Raw genomic sequence first — 19,367 nt, 5'->3', positions numbered from 1 at the left:
TACAGATTCCAAATTGTCTCTAATGAACATGAGCTATTTCACAAAGGATTAGAAACAGTTTTGTTTTTTTTTTTGGAGACAGAGCCTCAAGCTGTCCCCCTGGGTAGAGTGCCATGGCATCACAGCTCACAGCAACCTCCAACTCCTGGGCTCAAGCGAGTCTCCTGCCTCAGCCTCCCAAATAGCTGGGACCACAGGCGCCCGCCACAATGCCCAGCTATTTTTTGGTTGCAGCTGTCATTGTTTGGCAGCCTGGATTGGAACCTACCACCTTAGGTGTATGTGGCTGGCGCTTTAGCCACTTGAGCCACAGGCACCGAGCCAGAAACAGTTTTACAAATAAATATCTGTGAAGTTCATTTGCTTCAAGTGGAAAAGCCTCTCATCCCTAGCTAAGCTTCCTGAAAAGCTAGTTACTGGAACTACTCACTTTGCAGGGTTTCAAAATAGCCAAAATATGTGCTCACCCATGGTATTGCTGGGGTTATCTCTAGTCTCTAGGCACTGACATAAAGCAAAGGGGTCAGGGAATGGCACACGGCATCACTCCAGATGGGTTCCCTGATCTCTTAGCCTCAATGTCCTCAAGTACAGAACGGGGAGTGGGGGGGGTAGAAACTGGGCCGGTTCTATAATAGCAAGGATATACAATTTCCACTTTTCTGTTCAGTCTGCTATGAACTACATCAACACCACTCACAATCAATTAGTTAAGCTATAAAATGAACAAATTTCATTTGAATGATATAAATATTCAGAGCCAGGTGCAGTGGTTCATGCCTGTACTCTTAGCACCTTGGAAGGCCAAGATGGGAAGATTGCTTGAGCCCAGGAGTTTGTAAAATTTTTTAAATTAGCTGGGAGCAGCGTGATACCTGCAGTCCCAGCTACTTGGGAAAGTAAAGAGGGAGGCTCCTTGAGTCAGGTGTTCAAGGTTATGCTGAGGTATCATCACACTACTGCACTCCAGCCTGGGCAACAGAGCAAGACCCTATCGCTAAAAAAGAAGAAAAAAAATATTCAAATGGCTCACTGAATAAGTTTTCAGTGAGAATTAAAAAACCATTTATTAAACATTTGTATGTATAGACATATAATTTAGAATATCAGAATTACATCTGAAAAAAAGAAGTAGGATATAAACATGATCTATTCCAAGACTATTATTTTAACTCAATGTGCGTAATTTACTTCTTTAGCCTTCCATCTAAAGATCAGGCATTAAGGACCAAACACACACAAACTTGGTTTGTATTCAACAAGAACTCCCAGCCAGAAGCATTCAGACCCACGCAGGTAACGTCCTGCATTCAAACATCTACCGAGGGTCCATAACATGCCGGGTACAGGAGACGTCAAGATAAATAAGAAATGAACACACTCACCATCAATGATAGGGACACCTGTACAAATAATCACAAAATAATCAAGTAAATATAACAGCACAATCACACTCTGGGGAATACCACATTCTGTGGAAAGAGGTCCAGGGAGACTTAGAAGAGGGGGATGCTTGGGCAGGTCACAAAGGACAGGGGTTGTGTGTGTTTTCCTGGTTTTATTTTTCTAATCTACGTCCAACCTGTCTTGACTGGAAAGTGCACAAACATGACATCATTGTCTAAGTCAGGGGTTAACCTCCTGCTCTTGCTGCTTGAGCCCTACCTCACAAGCCCCCACAGAAAGCTTCGCTGCTGCCTGCCCTCACTGCCCATCTCCTTCTGCGACTGGGACACTCACCAATCCGGGTCTTGTCCACGGCAGACGGGTGAAGCCTCACTTCCTCGGGAAGCCCTCGAAGCACGTGTTCAGGCACCTCGGCCAGGGTCTCGGTGGCTGCCAGAGGCTCAGCAGTGTCCTACAAGTCAAAACACAGAAGGATCATAGCCAAAGGGAGAAAACTTAAGTAGTGAAGCTTTTTTCCAGTAAAAAAATATAACTAAAACCTACAGCTGGCAAACCAAGCCAAAACAAGGATGGCGAGCACTTCAGGAGCTGCTATGATGCTTGCCTGTGAGTCCAAAGGAAGCCACTGCAGTCTCCAAGCGCGTCTGCGTTAATCTATTTTATTCCAGCCACCTGTAGCCATTTCCAAAATACAAAAATCTCTGGCATCATATTGCTTTAAACTCAAATAGAACCTGGCAGCACAATACAGGCTTAGGCTTACTTTTAAACCAAAGGCTACACGTCTGCAGGTATAGCACTTTCAAAAACTAAAAACCAATATAGCCCACTGAACTGTATCCTTCTAGCACACACTGTGAAGATCGCCCTGGCTGTCCCATCCTGCCTCACCCATTGAGTTCCCCCAGGAACAACCTCCACCTTAATCAAGGCTGGAACATTCCACCCAAGAGCACTACAACTTACTGTTGTCCCTCATTGGAAATGTGACCTTTCCAGGAAGCAGTAATTTACCACTGTTTACCAAGTTGCCAACCAACAAAGTCACTACCTATCACAAAATCACTAAGAAACAGAACGTTTTATACAACTACTTATCAAAGTTGAGGCTGGAATTCATCATAATCCTAAGAAAGGAGATTACTGTAAGATACGTACATAAAGAAGGGAGAGAGAGCCAACTGGTAGAACATGACTTAATTTCAAAACAACATTCAAATCCAAGGAAAACAAGTGTCTAGTGCCACATACGCCCTAAAGAACTGATGCGCGAATCGTGACCCTGCTAAGAACTACACGCTTTGTAGCCAGAGTGGGTCTGATTTCACTGCAAAGGGAAACATTTCTCAAGGACTTTCAAAGGAAACGATGTAGGCAAAAAGCAAACGCTAAGCTGAAAAGATTACTTTTGCCCACAATAAGGAAGCTTTTATAGTTTTCAAGAATATTATATACCAAGAAAGGAATAGCATCCAAATTTACATACTAGCATTTCAATGTGGGGTTTTTTAAATCCCAACAGGCTGCTTAAACCCCACAGTCATTAGAACACAGCTGCCCACTCTGGCCTACTGCATTTGGAAAGCTCAAGAAAGGCACGAGAGGGCAGATGGCCCATCCTGGGCCAGACCACCAGGGCACACACCTCAGGCGCAGGCTCTGCTCCCACCTGATTGACACCTTTGACCTGGCAAGACCCCCAAAATGCTCTCCAAAACATAGAGGGTCAAATTCGTCCCCAGAAAATGGTCTTATGGTACTTTTCATTAGCTAAAGTGTAAATAATTGCAAACATTTCTCACTTCTAAATATAGTATCTCCGGTTTTTAAATTTTAATCTATTAGCTAGATTTTTGGGAGTCTTTTTATTATTGTTAGGGATTCATTGAGGGTACAAAGAACCAGGTTACACTGATGGCATTTGTGAGGTAAAGTCTCTCTTATAATTGTGTCCCACCCCCAAAAGGTGTGTCACACATCATGACCCCACCCCCAACCCCCTCCCTTATTAGCTGGATTTTGGGAAATGTGAACAATTTTTTTCCAAAGGGGAGAAAGACGAAGTTGGGAGCTGGCATTGTAGGCTACGTAATGATTCCTTTTACAATGCTGATAAATTAAGCAATATTAACAAATACCAGCCAGAGTTATGAGTCCTGTCGGCACTGGCCATTCACTACAGTAGAAGGAGTCTTCTTCCCTTCCTCAGTCAGGACCCTAACAAAGACTCAGCACGCCTGAACCTCCACAGGAGCACAGCACTTTGAAAAGACAGCCTGTTGGGTGGGGCTGTGGCTCAGTGGGCAGGGCGCTGGCCCCATATACCGAGGGTGGCGGGTTCAAACCTGGCCCCGGCCAAACTGCAAAAAACAAAAAATAGCTGAGCGTTGTGGCAAGCGCCTGTAGTCCCAGCTACTCGGGAGGCTGAGTCAAGAGAATCGCCTAAGCCCAGGAGGTAGAGGTTGCTGTGAGCTGTGATGCCACAGCATGCTACCAAGGGTGACGAAGTAAGACTCTATCTCTTAAAAAAAAAAAAAAGAAAAGAAAAGACAGCCTGTTACAGAAATACTAACAACTCAGTATTTATTTACTGAGAACTTCCTCCAGGCAGGCACTGTGCTAACTGCCTTCCATGCTTGATAGAGTTTACGCTCAATAGCCGGAGGGGCAGGTATATCTACCCCACACACACAGAGGAGGAAACTGAAACTCAGGGACACTGCCTAGACTTTCCAAGGCCTAAATCTGAACTTGTCTATCTGACCCTACAGCAGCGGTTCTCAACCTGTGGGTCGCAATCCCTTTGTAACAAAGAAAATACGTCCTGCATATCAGATATTTACATTATGATTCATAACTAGCAAAATTATAGTTATAAAGCAACAACAAAAATAATTTTATGGTTGGGGGTCACTACAACATGAGGAACTATATTAAAGGGGCATTAGGAAGGTTGAAAACCACTGCTCTACAGTCTGAATTTTGTAACCACTGTGCGGTTTCTGCTCCAATATCATCTGAGAATCTCTGCCCTAAAACTTCCAGACCTCCATGGAAATGACCACAGAAATGGTCATTCTCAGCGGAAATGTGTAACTTGAGTATAAACTGGAGACCACATAAATTAAATGTCTGAAACATCCAAGAATATAAAGGACCTCAACGGAGCTGCCACAGGAAAAAGAAAGAGAAATACCTGTGCATTTACCTGCTTCAGGTCAACCCACTACTTTTCATGTGGACTCATTAACCCAGTCGAGGGAAGCTTTTCCTGTGTTAGTGTCATGCCCGCCACCCTCACCTGAAGTGGAAGGCCTCAATCCCCAGCACCCCAAGCCAGACTCTGGGCAACCCCAGGGCCCCTTCCCACCTCTCCAGCTGTTGAAATCCCCACTATAGCCACTGTGGCTGCACCCTGCTGCCTGAGACAGTTCTAGAAAACCAATGATTCTATTATAGAAGCAGAAGGAAGCAGACTCGTAGGTTGGCCTTAAATAGAACCACCCACTCCTCTTCTTTATTTCTCCTTCTTAGTCCTTATCAGAATTCTAAGTAATTATTTGTATAACTATGCACTGTGTAAGGTGTCATTCCCCTGGGAGAGGGCAGGGAAGACAGATGGTGTCTATCTTACTCAGTGCTGCCTCCCAGGGCTTAGCAATAGACTTGAAATGTTTGTTGTCACTTGAACACTTGAAAAGAGTACAGGACTCTTTGTAAGCCAACTTAAAGCTTTCTTTTTTTTTTTTTTTTTTTTGAAAAAGGGAGAGATGGAAACAAATGAAATAGTAGGGTCATCTATCAAGGAAGTATTTCCTCCACACATGCCTGAATTTCTTTTTTTTTTTTAATTTTCAGGTTAATGTGAGGGTACAACCAGGTCAAAATATTTGATTTTGTTAGGTAGAGTCCCTCTTGTGGTTATGGCCCATACTCAAAAGGTGTGCCAAACGCCCCCACACCATGCCCATTCAGTGGGAGCATCCCCACCTTCCCTCTCTTCTCCCCCTTCCTCGTTACCCCTCCCCCAGTTTGAGTTTTTCTCCTGTGTGAGCATGCATTAGATATTAGCAGTGCTTGAATTTCTTGAACTGGAGGTATTCTTCAGGGTCAACATAAGAATCCATTTTTAGGCTTGGCGCCTGTAGCTCAGCAGCTAGGGCGCCAGCCACATACACCAGAGCTGGTGGGCTTGAACCCAGCCCAGGCCCGCCAAACAACAATGACAACTAGAACAACAACAACAACAAAAAACAGCCAGGCATTGTGGCAGGTGCCTGTAGTCCCAGCTACTTGGGATGCTGAGACATGAGAATCACTTAAGCCCAAGACACCACAGGACCCTATCAAGGGCAACATAGTAAGACTCTGTCTCAAAAACAAAAAAAACAAAAAAAAAATTACAACATCTACTCAATTAAGTTATTAAAATTTCCTGAGTTACCCCTACGGGCCAGCAATGTTTTGGGCATCTCCTTTGCCTCAGCAACGCATCACTCTGGTGAGGAAAGCAGACAAAATCAAACACATATTAATATAACACTTGATGCTCTGTAGAAAAACCAAGCACAAAAAAAGGAATGCAGCCATGGAGATGGGCTGGGGGTGTCATTTCAGACAGAACACTTAGGACCAGAAAGGGAATTGTGTGACAGCACGGGGGAATAGGCCAAGATGGAAACAAGGACCAAATCCTGAGTTAAGGAGAAACCTGGAGGGTTCAAAGACCAAAAGGGGAAAAAGACCACTGTGTCCAAAGCAGAGAAGGTGAGAGCAACCAGAGCTGAGGGGGGAGGGGCCGGCATGGCCACTTGCCTGTCTACAGGGCACAGAGAGCTTCCTGCATGCTCAGCCAGGCACCTGGCCCAGAGCAGCACTAGGAGCCCCTTAGCTCGGAGCTGGCCCTGTCTCCCAGCACCCCCAGTCTCACAAAAGCACATTCCCATCTTATAGGTTTCTAACACTTACTGCAATAAATATGTTAGAAGCTAAAGGACTTCTCTGCTTTCCTATTGGGTAGACTGCAATGAGGACTCATTATTTGACTGTTTAATGAGGTACAGTCTCCAAACATGTATCAATGAATAGATCTGAAATAGCTCGTATTAAATTTAATGTGTTAAGCTAAAGTTCATTTAATAAGTTAGTTATTAACTGTTAATTGGTCTCATTAATCCAATGTTTCCAACTTCCTACCTCCAACTCAAAGTCACTATGCCCTCCCTTCCCCCATAATGACCAAAGCCGCCTCCTTCCAGCCCACCAACCACTAAAGAATACTTCCTGGGTGCCTGCTCAGGGCTGGCACTGGGCTGGGCAGCAAGGGTACGATGGTTAAAAGCAGATCAAGGACTCCTCCCCATGAAGCCCACAGGCTAGAACAACTTCTCTGTTTCTGCTGCCTAAGACAAGAAACCTTAGATTTTGATTCACTGGTTTTGACCTTGCTGGGAAGCCTCTGAAGGGTCCTTCTGTGTCCCCTGACACTTTTCCTTTACCCAGCATGGCTTCCCTTGCTTAGACGGTATCACCTGTACTCCTCCCCCAGGCCAGGACCCGTATGTAACGTGTATCACCTCCTTGACGCTCACAATCATAACTGCAGCTGACAAGGCTGGAGTGCTCAGGGTATGTCAAACACGACCCCAAGCACTTGGAATCACCTCATTTAATCTTTACACTACCAAAAGCTATGGGTACTTTCGTGCTCCCATTTCGCAGACTGAAACCTGCTCCAGCCACAGCAGTTAAGTGACAGAGCTGGGTAACTTCAAGTCAAAGAACCTAGTTTCAGGGTCTAGACTCCCAGATACAATGAACAGCCCTGCGGAGGGACCTTCTCAGGCTATGTAGTTTTATAGTTGTGGAACCAAAGTAAAATTCAGACAGCCCGACTCCAGAGTCCACATCTCAACCATTAACCCTGCAGCTACCGCCTAGTCCAAAGATGCTGGAAAATCCCTTGTGGGGGGAGGCACAAGGTCAGAGCTACTGTCATAACAACACTAAGATGCTATCAGCCCTTTCCACTCTCAGATGTGCACGGCGGAGTTCTCTGGAAGCTATGATGTGTGATCATGTCATCATTCTGAGAACTAATGACATATGTGATTGTTTAGTTTTGTGTTTTAAAATTTTCTGATTTATGAATAAGACCTGCAGATAACACTACTTTATTACAGATTGACTTCCTGGTCTTGACAGCACTCTGCAGCCATGTATGATGCAACTGCTGCAGAGAAGCTGAGTGGAGAGCACACATGCCTAGCTCCCCACTGCCTGCAACTTCCGGGGAGTCCACAATCCTTTCAAAATAAAAAGTTTTACAATTGTAGGCTCGGCACTTATAGCTCAGCAGCTAGGGAGCCAGCCATATACACCAGAGCTGGTGGGTTCAAACCTGGCCCGGGCCTGTCAAGCAACAATGACAACTGCATCAAAAAATAGCCAGGCATTGTGGAAGGTGCCTATAGTCCCAGCTACTTGGGAGGCTGAGGCAGGAGAATCGCTTAAGCCCAAGAGTTTGAGGTTGCTGTGAGCTGTGATGCCACAACACTCTACCAAGGGTGACATAGGAAGACTCTGTCTCAAAAAAAAAAAAAAGAAAAGTTTTACAATTGTATTTTAATTTCTAACATGGTAAACATCCACAGATAGAAAACACCCTTCAACTTGAGAACCAGTGCACTGCGCTGGACTGCCTCTGATCTGGAGCACATGCTGTCTGAAGCAAAGGGCAAGGCAGGACAGTCTTAGACACAGCCTGACAAGAGTTTGGGATCGGCTCGGCGCCTGTGGCTCAAGTGGCTGAGGCGTCAGCCACGTACATCTAGGGTGGCAGGTTCGAATTCAGTCCGGGCCCACCAAACAACAATGATGGCTGCAACCAAAAAATAGCCAGGCATTGTGGTGGGTGCCCATAGTCCCAGCTACTTGGGAGGTGGAGGCAGGAGACCTGCTTGAGCCCAGGAGTTGGAGGTTGCTGTAAGCTGTGATGCCACAGCACTCTACCCAGGGGGACAGCTTGAGGCTCTGTCTCAAAAAAAAAAAAGAGTTTGGGATTGAAGTGGAAGGGGGTCAGCTAGATCTACAAATCCTGCCCTACCTCCTCCTCTTCCTCAGTACAACTGCAGGGGGCCATTCCCCCCAAACAGGGTCTTTTCCATTTGAAGGGTTTAAGTGCTAATCTCTAAGCAGAATAAGCAAAATACATAAGAATAAACCGGGATAAATTGCAAATAACTTGAGAGTACTAAATGCAACAACCTACTGTTAATGCCTGTATGGGCTCCTACAGCAGAAAAGAGTTCCTATTCTCTGCTTTTTAAACCCTAGGGTGGTGGGGCTGAGACCCCAGCCAGGCAAGAAGATTACCTAAATGCCAATTTGCATTTGTATTCTAGGCCTCTGCCCTAGCCTCCTTCCTAAAAGCCCGTGTCCCCACTATCCTCGGTTACACTTCCCAACTAACAGCAGTATGTACTTAGTTAAGCCCTCTCTGGGTTGACTTGGTTAATTACCTCTCCACAAGAGGCAAGTTTAGGGTACAGACACAGGCAGGTTCTGTCTCACCAGGCCTGGCACAGGGTGCCCAAGTCAGAGCCATCGTCTCTGTAAACAAATGAGCAAATGTCTGACAGTCTGGGTGCACAGAGGTGGCTGTGGGAGAGATTCGGACCACGCCGGTCACAGAGTCCAGGGGGGTAGAAAAGTTGCTTCAAAGAAAGCAGAGAGTGAGAGAAGAGCAGAGAACAAAGCCCTCCGGATGCCTTTCTCTAAGAGTGAGCGAGGGAGGCCTAGTTCTACAAGTCATCAGAAAGGCAGGAGGGGCACCAAGCAACAGGGTATCGGCAAAGCCGGAGAGGAATCCAGGAAGCAAGTGGTCAACAGAGTCAAACGCTGCTGCTGATCCTTCAAAACCTGTCTAATCTGATCCCTTTCTCCAGCTCCCTCTGCCATCGGCTTCTTCAAACCTGAAATTATACATCAGGAAGCCTGAGCAATCCAGGCAAAAGTGCAGAGAGAAAGGGCTTGACATGACCGGGAACAAAAAGAGGCCACTGTGGCTGGGTCAGAGTGACTGCCACCAGGACCTGCAGACCTGGAGGCCAGAGAAAAGAGCTGCTCTGCACTCAGAGCGCGGTGCCACCAGGGCAATGACAGCATGAGACGGTTCTCCAACTCCCAGTCTACTCTGTATACATCTCCAAACTGTATCTTCTTCTTTAATCATTCTATAAAGTTTCTGGTTTAAAGCACTTTTTAAAAAATGTTCTAAATTAAACTCCAGTTGTTCCCCTACTGGTTTTAGGGACCCTCGAGGTTCAAGAGGAACAAAGAAAATCAGGTGCCTAACAGCTTCCCCCTTCCCAAGTCCAGAGGATTCTGATGTGGAGTGGGATTGGGGTGATGGCAGGGATGGAAATGGTGGGTCAGAGGGGAGGGCAGGAGGGAGAGAAGCAGAAAGGGGCTGGGACTAGACTGGGAATGGGGTAGGGAAAAGAAAGAATGGGGGGGGGGTAAGCAAAACTTTCTGCTGCTCCCCAGTGAGGCTGTTACGGTGAGAATGAGGTGCACCTTCTCAAGCTATCCTCATCCAAGGCAGCAAACTGCAGGGCCACAGCCTCTGAAGCCAGACAGGGTTTGTCTGGTCTACCCATGGTTTTATTTAAAGAAAAAAAAGTTTTACTGGAAGAAATCACAGGAAACTCCCATTTTACTCAAAGTTCCTTCCTGGCCCCTACAGCCACCTGAACTCCCAGCCTATCCTTGTCCCCTCTCCTCCCTGGAAAAGTCCTCGGCCCACCCTGCCTCTTTCTCAGTTCAGGCTTTCATCTGGACCAGGCCACTGGTCCTCCTGGCTTCAGTCTGACCAGTCAATATGCTCTACGCCATTCTAGGTCAAGTTCAAATCCCAGCTCATCCATGAAGGCATCTTAACAACTCAGGGTGATGGTGTGCTTTGCTCATCACCTGCATGGCCAGTCTTATGTTCTGTAAGTACTCAAGGCCTGCAAGGAGAGAACCTTCTGGTGAGGTGATCAAGCAAGTGGTTTCCGTAATAGTCCAGACTAGGGATGGCTGGGTCTGAGTAATAGTGACTAGAAGGTATTTTACAGGGCAGAATCAGGACTGTTGATGGGTAGAAAATAATAATGATAATAAATAATAACCTATACAATGTTTTTATATGCCAGACACCAACCTAAGTGCTTTATGTTTATTAACTTATTGACTGTTGATCACAACCACATGGGGTAGGTACCATTACTATCTTTGTTTAACAGAAAAGAAGGCTAGAATGAAAAAGTCCAGGGGCTTGCCCAAGGTCACACATCTGGAGCTGAACATAGAGTCAAAAAGTAACAAAAGTGAGGCAGATGTGAACAACTCTACAACCTGCTTCTCTACCATGTTAATATGAATATCAGAACAACATAAAAGGCAAGCTTTCTTGCCACCAGTTCCTTCTAGTTATTTAAGAAAATTCTATTCAGGTTGTTAATTTGTTTTCAAATTTCAGAAATGATCTCATATTTTCATTCAAAAAGACAATCTCAGACTTTATAAAAATCACTAATTTATCTAGCAAAAAACATGACTCAAAATGAGATTTTAAGCACCATCATTATTCATTCAGCATGTTAATTTCCTAAACTACATATTAATAATTGAGATTTACGTCATAACAGAAGTCTTTTTAAGGCTGAAAAATCAAATTATTCGTAATTTGGATAATTCATAATTACCTATAAAAATATAATTCCATATTAATAACATGCTAAAATGGCGAAAGCGGTCTCAATTTTTTACACCACAGTTATTTTTAGGATTTGAAAAACGAGGGGTGCTAACTGAAATACAAGATAGAAAGTCATCGCAGAGCCTCACTGATACTTTGGAACTGTGAGTAGGAATGGATTCATCTACATCAGTGGTTCTCCACCTTCCTAATGCTGGTCGCCTCATGTTGTGGTGACCCCCAACCATAAAATTATTTTCATTACTACTTCATACTGTAAGTTTGCTACTGTTATGAATTGTAATGTAAATATCTGATGTGCAGGAAACCCCCAAAGGGGTCGAGACCCACAGGTCTAGATGGTCTCCTATAAAATAACTCCAGTGTAAAAAGAATGAACTACTGATTCATACGATAATGCAGATCAATCTCAAAAAGAGTACGCTGCCCCAGACAAGACAAAGCAAAGGAGCCTGTACATGTGAGTGCATTCCATGAAATTCTGCAACAGGGAAAATCAATCCATAGAGACACAAAGCCAGTCAGTGGCTGCTGGGGTAGGGGAGGGACAACTGCAGAGCAGCAAAAAGGAACTTCTTGGGGTAGCGGCAACATCCTATGACTTGACAGTAGTAATAGTTACACAAACACAGACATTGGTCAAGCTCAGGCACTTAAAACAGGTATATTTTACTTCCTGCAAATTATATCACAAAGTTGATTTTTAAAGTAAATAACAAGTAAATAAATCCTATATTACCATGTTTAAATCATGTCAAAATGAAACTTTAATGCACACCAAAAAACAGTTTAAAGGACAAAAATACCAACGCAATAGAAAAAACTGTTAATTAATGGTTTTATTTTAAACTCAGCTCAAAACCGTCCAAAGTTTCCCATCTACCTGGCAAAGTCTACTCTGGTCCTTACAAAGAGCACGGAGCTGACCTCCCACCTCTCTGACCACTCACTCCCCCACCGCCCCGTCCCCTAGGGGCACATGCGGCTGCAGAACCAACCTCCTCCACGCTCTGAGACAAGTGTCCCCCACAATCAGTAAGGTAACTCCACTCTACAACCCAGCACCAACACTGGCTGCTTCTAAGAAGGCTGCGTGCTTCATCTTATGTGGTCGACATACACAAATGTTTTTCAAAAACATGTAAGAGTAATATTTACTAGTGTTTTCATTTAAATCTATGTAAGCAATTTTTTTTACATACTTCACCCAGAGAACTACCAGAAATTATTTTATCGGTTTCTTTTGGGTTTTTTGGGGGGGGCGGGGGTTAAAGACAAGAATCTCACTTTATCGCCCTGAGTAGAATGCCAAGGTGTTACCACTCAGCAACCTCCAACTCCTGGGCTTAGGTGATTCTCCTGCCTCAGCCTCCCAAGTAGCTGGAACTGCAGGCACCTGCCACAACACACAGCTATTTTTTGTTGCAGTTTGGCCAAGGCAGGGTTCGAACCCGCCACCCTCAGTATATGGGGCCAGCACCCTACCCACTGAGCCGCATGTGCTGCCCCCTATTTTATCAGTTTTAACCTGCTTAATCAGAGCACCTAGTTTCTTAAATATTGATTTGATCAAAACTAACAGTGGAGAACTAGTAATAGGCAATAGGAGAGATCATATTTATTATTTCTGAATATCAAAAACATTTTATAGTATATGCATACTAAAATGTATATTATTGCTACAACATAGTAATGATTACCACCATAATATGATACTCAACAAGCAAAAGACAGTTAAGAATTCTAAAGTAGGACTGCACTGTGGCTCAGTGAGTAGGGCCCTGGGCATATACTGAGGGTGGCAGGTTCGAACCTGGCCCCGGCCAAACTGCAACAAAAAGTAGCTGGGTGTTGTGATGGGCACCTGTAGTCCCAGCTACTCCGGAGGCTGAGGCAGGAGAATCGCCTAAGCCCAGGAATTGAGGTTGCTGTCAGCTATGACGCCACAGCACTCTACCGAGGGCAACAAAGAGAGACTCTATCTCAAAAAAACAAAAAAAAAAATCATAAAGTATTAAAAACACTCTAAAATTCTACGAACAACTCCTCTTTGTTAAGAATTGCAAATAAGACTAAGCTACTATTCTGGAGCAAGCAAAGGAGAAAAAAATCAAATAAGCTTCAGTTCACTGAAATAGCATTAAATTGTATTCGGTTAAAGAATGAATAGGACTGAAATAATAATAAACAGATGGGAACACAGAACAAGAGCTTATACACCATTTCTGAAAAGAACACCAGTAAAATTGGTTATGAAATATAAAAAAGTACCCTCTTTCAAACAGCTGGCAGATTCATTAAGTTGTCCAACTGAAGGAACTGTCCTAAAATACTGTGTTTATCTCAATAATAAACAAAAATACTACCACACTCTTGCCCTTATGATTCCACAGCATGGTAAGAGTAATATCCTAAAAATGGAAGTCAGATTGCGTCACTACCCAGTGGCTCTTAAGACCCTACAAACCTCATCCTTCCCTCTCACACCAATGCCATTTTGTCCCAGAGTCCCTGACGGGGCCACGGTCCAGCCCGGCTTCCTCCCTGCCCCTGGATCACCACGCTCATTCTCACCGCAGGACCTATGCACTTACTGTGTTGACTCTGTCTAGAATTTTCTTTCCCCAGATTCATCTATTTATCTGGTTCCTTGTTATTACTTGAGTCTCAGTTCTCCTTTCAGTTACCTACTCCGAGCATGAGAAGGGCAGCCTTCTCTGGCCACATAAGCCGGAGAACCGGAGAACTGCCTCCCACCTCTATCACTGCTTACCGCAGGACCTTGTTTGTCTTCATAGCACTTTTCTCTGTCAGAAATTACCTTGTTTGTCTTCCTGCTTTCGAACTGCCTCCCTCTAGGAGGATGTCAGCTGCAGAGCCCAGGCCCACTTAACTCACTGCAGAACCCACCATACTGGGATGCCGTCCATCCAGGATGAATGAGAGAGGGAACGAAGGGACACTCAGCACAATTGAGATAATGACTATGAATGGCTTATCACATTTTCAGGGTTGGATTTGCAGCATCAAACAATTAAAAGCTTATTTTGTTACTAGTTCTTAAAACAAGCTCGAAAGGCTGAACGTGCCCACGTGACAAACTGTGGCAAATCAATGAAAGCAGAAGTGTTGTATGTTGAGTCAAAGCCTCCACATCCCTGGTTCATAAGCAACTACAACAACAGAACCCTACGGTGAGCCACATGATATGTAAGGAAGAACAAGAAATAAACTGCCGTTAAGCCACTCAGATCACGGACTTGCTTGTTACCTCAGCACAACACAGCTCACCCTGACTGACAGCAGTACAGCACAGCGAAACCTGTGCTCCACAATCTGACAGATCCGTGTTTTCATCAGATCTCTTCCACTTACTGTTTGATCAACAGGCAAGCCAGGGCCACCTCTTTGGGCCTTCAAAGTCTTCATCCACAAAATGAAGATTATAATCTATGCTTCCTAGAGTGGTTATGGAGACTGAATTAATGAGATAATGTTTAGACGTGTACAATGCTTAACATGGTTGGTAAGCACTCAATAGATGGCAAAAGGTATAAACTCTAGCATATCTGCTCTAAGCCACTATGACCATATTTACATTACGGAGCTTAGCTGGCCTTGGACGTTCCATATTCTACATTCTTTACTCAATGAGGCACATTTAAAAAGTTCTGAATTTCCCTAGACAAATCTAGTAAAATTAGAAGAAAAATAGTAGAACATCTCAAAAGTTAAATACCAGGCTGGGTGTGAAATGTTCATGAGGCCAGTAAAGGATATCCCCACCTGAAAATGGAGACAAGGGAAAAGGGAGAGGGGAGGAAGGGCAGGGACTGCTCTCGGCCTCCCTCCAGACCTGCCTCAGTTAAAAGGAACAAAGACTCATACGCAAAGAAAGCTGGGCTCTAAACTGAGGCTAAAAAAGGGCGGGGATAAACTGAGAAGGTAAGAGACAGTAAGAAAGGGCTAAGTGTAGAGGGAAGGACCGAAGGGAAGAAAAAGAAAGAGGATGTGAGGTCTGGAAACTGTGTGAGCACCATAGCTCAGAATGTGGCTTCAAAAGTCAGTGCCTAAATGCTTTGGACCCTAGCACTTCTTCTAAAGGAATCGCTCGCAAACAACACGGTTTTGCCCACGCCTTGGGTCCTTCAGTGTCTAAAAGTCAAATTATTCTGGGCTGCTGTCTTAAGAGATCATTCTCATCATCGTAAGAGATGAGACAGATAAAATTCATCAAAGCATAGTTCCCATGGAGAATAATCTAACCTGAAAATAATCATCAGGGTTTTAATTATAAGTCAATCTTGTTCAAGTTCAAACTTTTTTATATCTGAATTTTTGTATGTAGTTATATTAAAGTTTTTGTTTTTTGGCCAGGGGCCAGGCTTAAACCTACCACCTCTGGTATATGGGGCCGGCATGTTACTCCTTTGAGCCACAGGCGCCGCCCCCAATTATATTAAAGTTTTTCAAGCATTTATTACTCATTTTCACTGGCTGAAAATGAGAGGAAAAACCGTAAACTCCCCTGAATTCTTAATTTTTTTAAATTGAGACAATTGTTGAAAAATACTGATAGATTTCATGGCATGAAATAATCAGGTCTAAATAGTATAACCAATACTCTTCAAATCATGAAACTATAACAAAAAATGTTGAAAATTCTACTCGTATAAAGTGAACGATTTTTTATAATCCTAATAAAAGTTTCGTTACTACCAGACCATTTAAATCACACTCAAACCAGAAATGTGCTAACGATTAGAAACATAAGAGGACACTTCTCCACTGACATTTGGCATTTGGCATCAGAGGCAGTCCTCTGCAGACCTGATACTAAAACTTGTTAGGAGTAAAATGAAACTAAAAAAGCCAAGAACAGAAATGGTTATTGCGGCTCGGCGCCTATAGCTCAACCGGCTAAGGCGCCAGCCACGTACACCTAAGGTGGCGGGTTCGAATCCCCAGCCCGGACCCGCCAAACAACAATGACGGCTGCAACCAAAAAATAGCCGGGCGTTGTGGCGGGCGCCTGTGGTCCCAGCTACTTGGGAGGTGGAGGCAGGAGACTCGCTTGAGCCCAGGAGTTGGAGGTTGCTGTGAGCTGTGATGCCACGGCACTCTACCCAGGGGGACAGCTTGAGGCTCTGTCTCAAAAAAAAAAAAAAAAAAAAAAAGAAATGGTTATTGCTACACTTCTTCCGAATGGCATGCGCACTTTTCTTAAACATAAGAAATCGAAATATTAAAGGGAAAAAGTATGAAATGTCAAACAAGTCTGAGCACACTGTAAATATTGCTGGCCTAATGCTGTACGAGAATTAAGGCACAGTCAAGGTTAAAGTTGTAAGTGCCTCAGATAAATAACCTCTGAACAGTGGCAACAACTTAGACTCCTCTTTGGAAGCATTCACAATCATTCTGACCCAGAGGCTAGACTCCTCTACCAACAGTTCCTCAACAGTAGGAAAGCAAACTCCTCTGACTGACCAGGTTCACATTAAGAATCTTAAAATTGTAAAATAAATGAAATCTATGAAGTCCAAATCCATATAACTTTGATGGACGATGACTGTGAAAATCCACTGTGTTCTCTTTGTCCTCCCCCATTTCAGTATTTCAAAAATAATTTGCCTTCAAAAGCATGTCAGTAAATCTGCAAGTTTTAAAGTAATACAAACCATGTGCCCCATGTGTTCGCCAGATTCATTTTTTATGATGTATAGTCCTCTCCATTAAAACAAACATATTTCTGATAAAGAAAGTAATGAAAAGATATCAAAAGAATCCCTTGCAAAAGTTTCACATCTCTCCATGCAACACAGGACTGAATTTATTAAACTTGGCCACCTAATTAAATTGTGCTTATGATCACTAGTTATTAGATGTAAATTATAAAAAGATGTCCAAAGTTTCAGTTGATTAATATACAAAATATGTTCAAGTCTGGGAGTTTTAAGCTTTTAAAATCATATACTTCACATTTTTAGGTTTTGTCCTTCATATTTAAAAAAAAAATCTGCTTATGAAAACTGAGAATGTGCCTGATATCCACAAATTTCTATCACTGCAAATGAAATATATTGAGACCAGAAAATAAGAATCCTACTCTAAAATATATTAGATCCACCTAACCGGTTCTACTTATCAGAACACCCTTGAGGCTACAGAAATATCCATAGCACAATAGTTTAAACCAGGTAATCCCGCACCCTCCTGTAAAGAGAAACACATCTTCCATTTCAATATCTGCCCTGTTACTTTCATTTTATGAAAAGGTTTTTCAAGGACAAAATTCTTTTTTTCTTTTAAGAGACAGACTCTCACTTTATTGCCCTTGGTAGAGTACCGTGATGTCTCAGCTCACAGCAACCTCCAACTCCTGGGCTTAGCCGACTCTCTTGCCTCAGCCTCCCCAGTAGCTGGGACTACAGGCACCCACCACAATGCCCGGCTATTATTGTTGCAGTTTGGCCAGGGCCAGGTTCAAATCTGCCACCCTCGGCATATGGGGCCGATGCCCTACTCACTGAGCCACAGGCGCCACGCAAGGACAAAATTCTTAAAGTTTGTCATTTGATCAGTTACAGTCTCTAAAAATAACTTGCAATCTTCCTTTCTCAACTAATGGATAATTACAAAATAAAAAGTGCTAACAATGAAAGCTTAAATAAGGTTCAAAACAAAAACAAAAAAGTCACATAGAGTGGAGCAGGGAAGAGGTCAAAAAGCAAGCCTGAACTAAAATCCCTAAGACTGAGTCCTGCAGTCAGGGCACCACAGGAACGCCAACCCACACCAAAACAACGCACATTCTACTCCACAAACACACAACATGAAGGCGATGAACTAATTAATGATACTCAAAAAAACAAAAATGAAAATTTGGGAGGAATGAATACATGTGTGTTGCTACTTTTAAGAATCAAGAACTTGTCTCACATCTAGGTCATGTATTCGTATAAATTCTTATTTTTTAAACTCACCTGATTCATTTTCAATTCCTGTTGTGTTCTGTAAAGATACACACAACAAAGAAACTTCTTTGATTACATGAGCCCTAAAAAGAAAAACAGACAATTGTAATATGTACCTGCCTACAAATTTACAGTGATTTAAAACCACATACAGAACTGTAGAGTTTGCTCAAAGGGCTTTTTATAAAGCAACTCCATAGCTCAGCCTCAATCTAGGCTGACAGCTTACTTCTCAGACTTACCATCTACAATAAAGATTCCTTACTAATCTCAACTAGAGCTTCAATGTACTACAACTAAAAGCAGACTCATTAGAATGACATCAAATTTTTGCTTTGGAATTACATCATTCCTAAGAGGATAGAAATTAGCTTTGTTAGTATTATAGAAACACAAAGCATTGCTGAGTACCTTATTATGCAATGTCCTTTTTTTGATTATGCCAGTACTGTGTTGAATGTAAACACAATTAGACCTTATTACATTATTATTCTGTTTTTCAAATACCTGAAGTAGAAAGGTGGATTTACTAACATTGGCCACTGGAGTTCTCTCTGAGTACAGAAAAAAATTGGCAGTAAAATGCAAACGTTTTAATATAAAAGATGTGTGGAGGCTCGGAGCCTATAGCTCAACCGGCTAAGGCGCCAGCCACGTACACCTAAGGTGGCGGGTTCGAATCCCCAGCCCGGACCCGCCAAACAACAATGACGGCTGCAACCAAAAAAAAAAATAGCCGGGCGTTGTGGCGGGCGCCTGTGGTCCCAGCTACTTGGGAGGCGGAGGCAGGAGACTCGCTGGAGCCCAGGAGTTGGAGGTTGCTGTGAGCTGTAATGCCACGGCACGCTACCCAGGGGGAGAGCTTGAGGCTCTGTCTCAAAAAAAAAAAAAAAAAAAAAAAAAAAAGATGTGTGGAAAGAGCTACAATTATTCCTTTAAAATCAGTGTTCAATACGGTCATAGTAAAATAAAAACAGGACAAAAATCATTTCTTGTAGATGCATATGACATGCTTGTTTCTAAATACTAATCTCTGAAGATTGTCTTTCTGCAATGCCTGCCTTAAGAGTCATTTGATGTCATTTGTACCACATGAAAATCATGACAATTTAAGTCGAACATCCGCCGTGATATTCTTATGTTTCCAGCATGTATACATACACATACCGTTAAACATAATTCACCTATTTCTTCACGCACTTGCTTATAAGTCATCCTTC

The 19,367-nt window shown here is 43.3% G+C and overlaps 1 protein-coding gene across 2 annotated transcripts in view; it reads right to left on the bottom strand.

Annotated features, from left to right (window-relative positions):
- The window catches only part of PRDM2 (PR/SET domain 2), a 79,680-nt gene extending 60,934 nt beyond the window's left edge, over positions 1–18,746 (bottom strand). For both annotated transcript variants that reach the window (XM_023515132.1, XM_023515133.1), the window contains exons 1-2: positions 18,157–18,746; positions 1,741–1,858 (exon numbers count right to left, since the gene is read on the bottom strand). In XM_023515132.1, the coding sequence (XP_023370900.1) occupies positions 1,741–1,858; positions 18,157–18,165 (127 nt within the window). In that variant the 5' untranslated portion in view covers positions 18,166–18,746. The remainder of the gene's footprint in view (positions 1–1,740; positions 1,859–18,156) is intronic.
- Between the last annotated feature and the right edge of the window lie 621 nt (positions 18,747–19,367).

This window comes from Otolemur garnettii, unplaced genomic scaffold (assembly GCF_000181295.1).
Source record: "Otolemur garnettii isolate 467f Iridium unplaced genomic scaffold, OtoGar3 scaffold00067, whole genome shotgun sequence".
Taxonomy (NCBI): Eukaryota; Metazoa; Chordata; class Mammalia; order Primates; family Galagidae; genus Otolemur; species Otolemur garnettii.
Note: the sequence above shows the minus strand (reverse complement) of the source record. Positions and strands in the feature narration are given on the sequence as shown.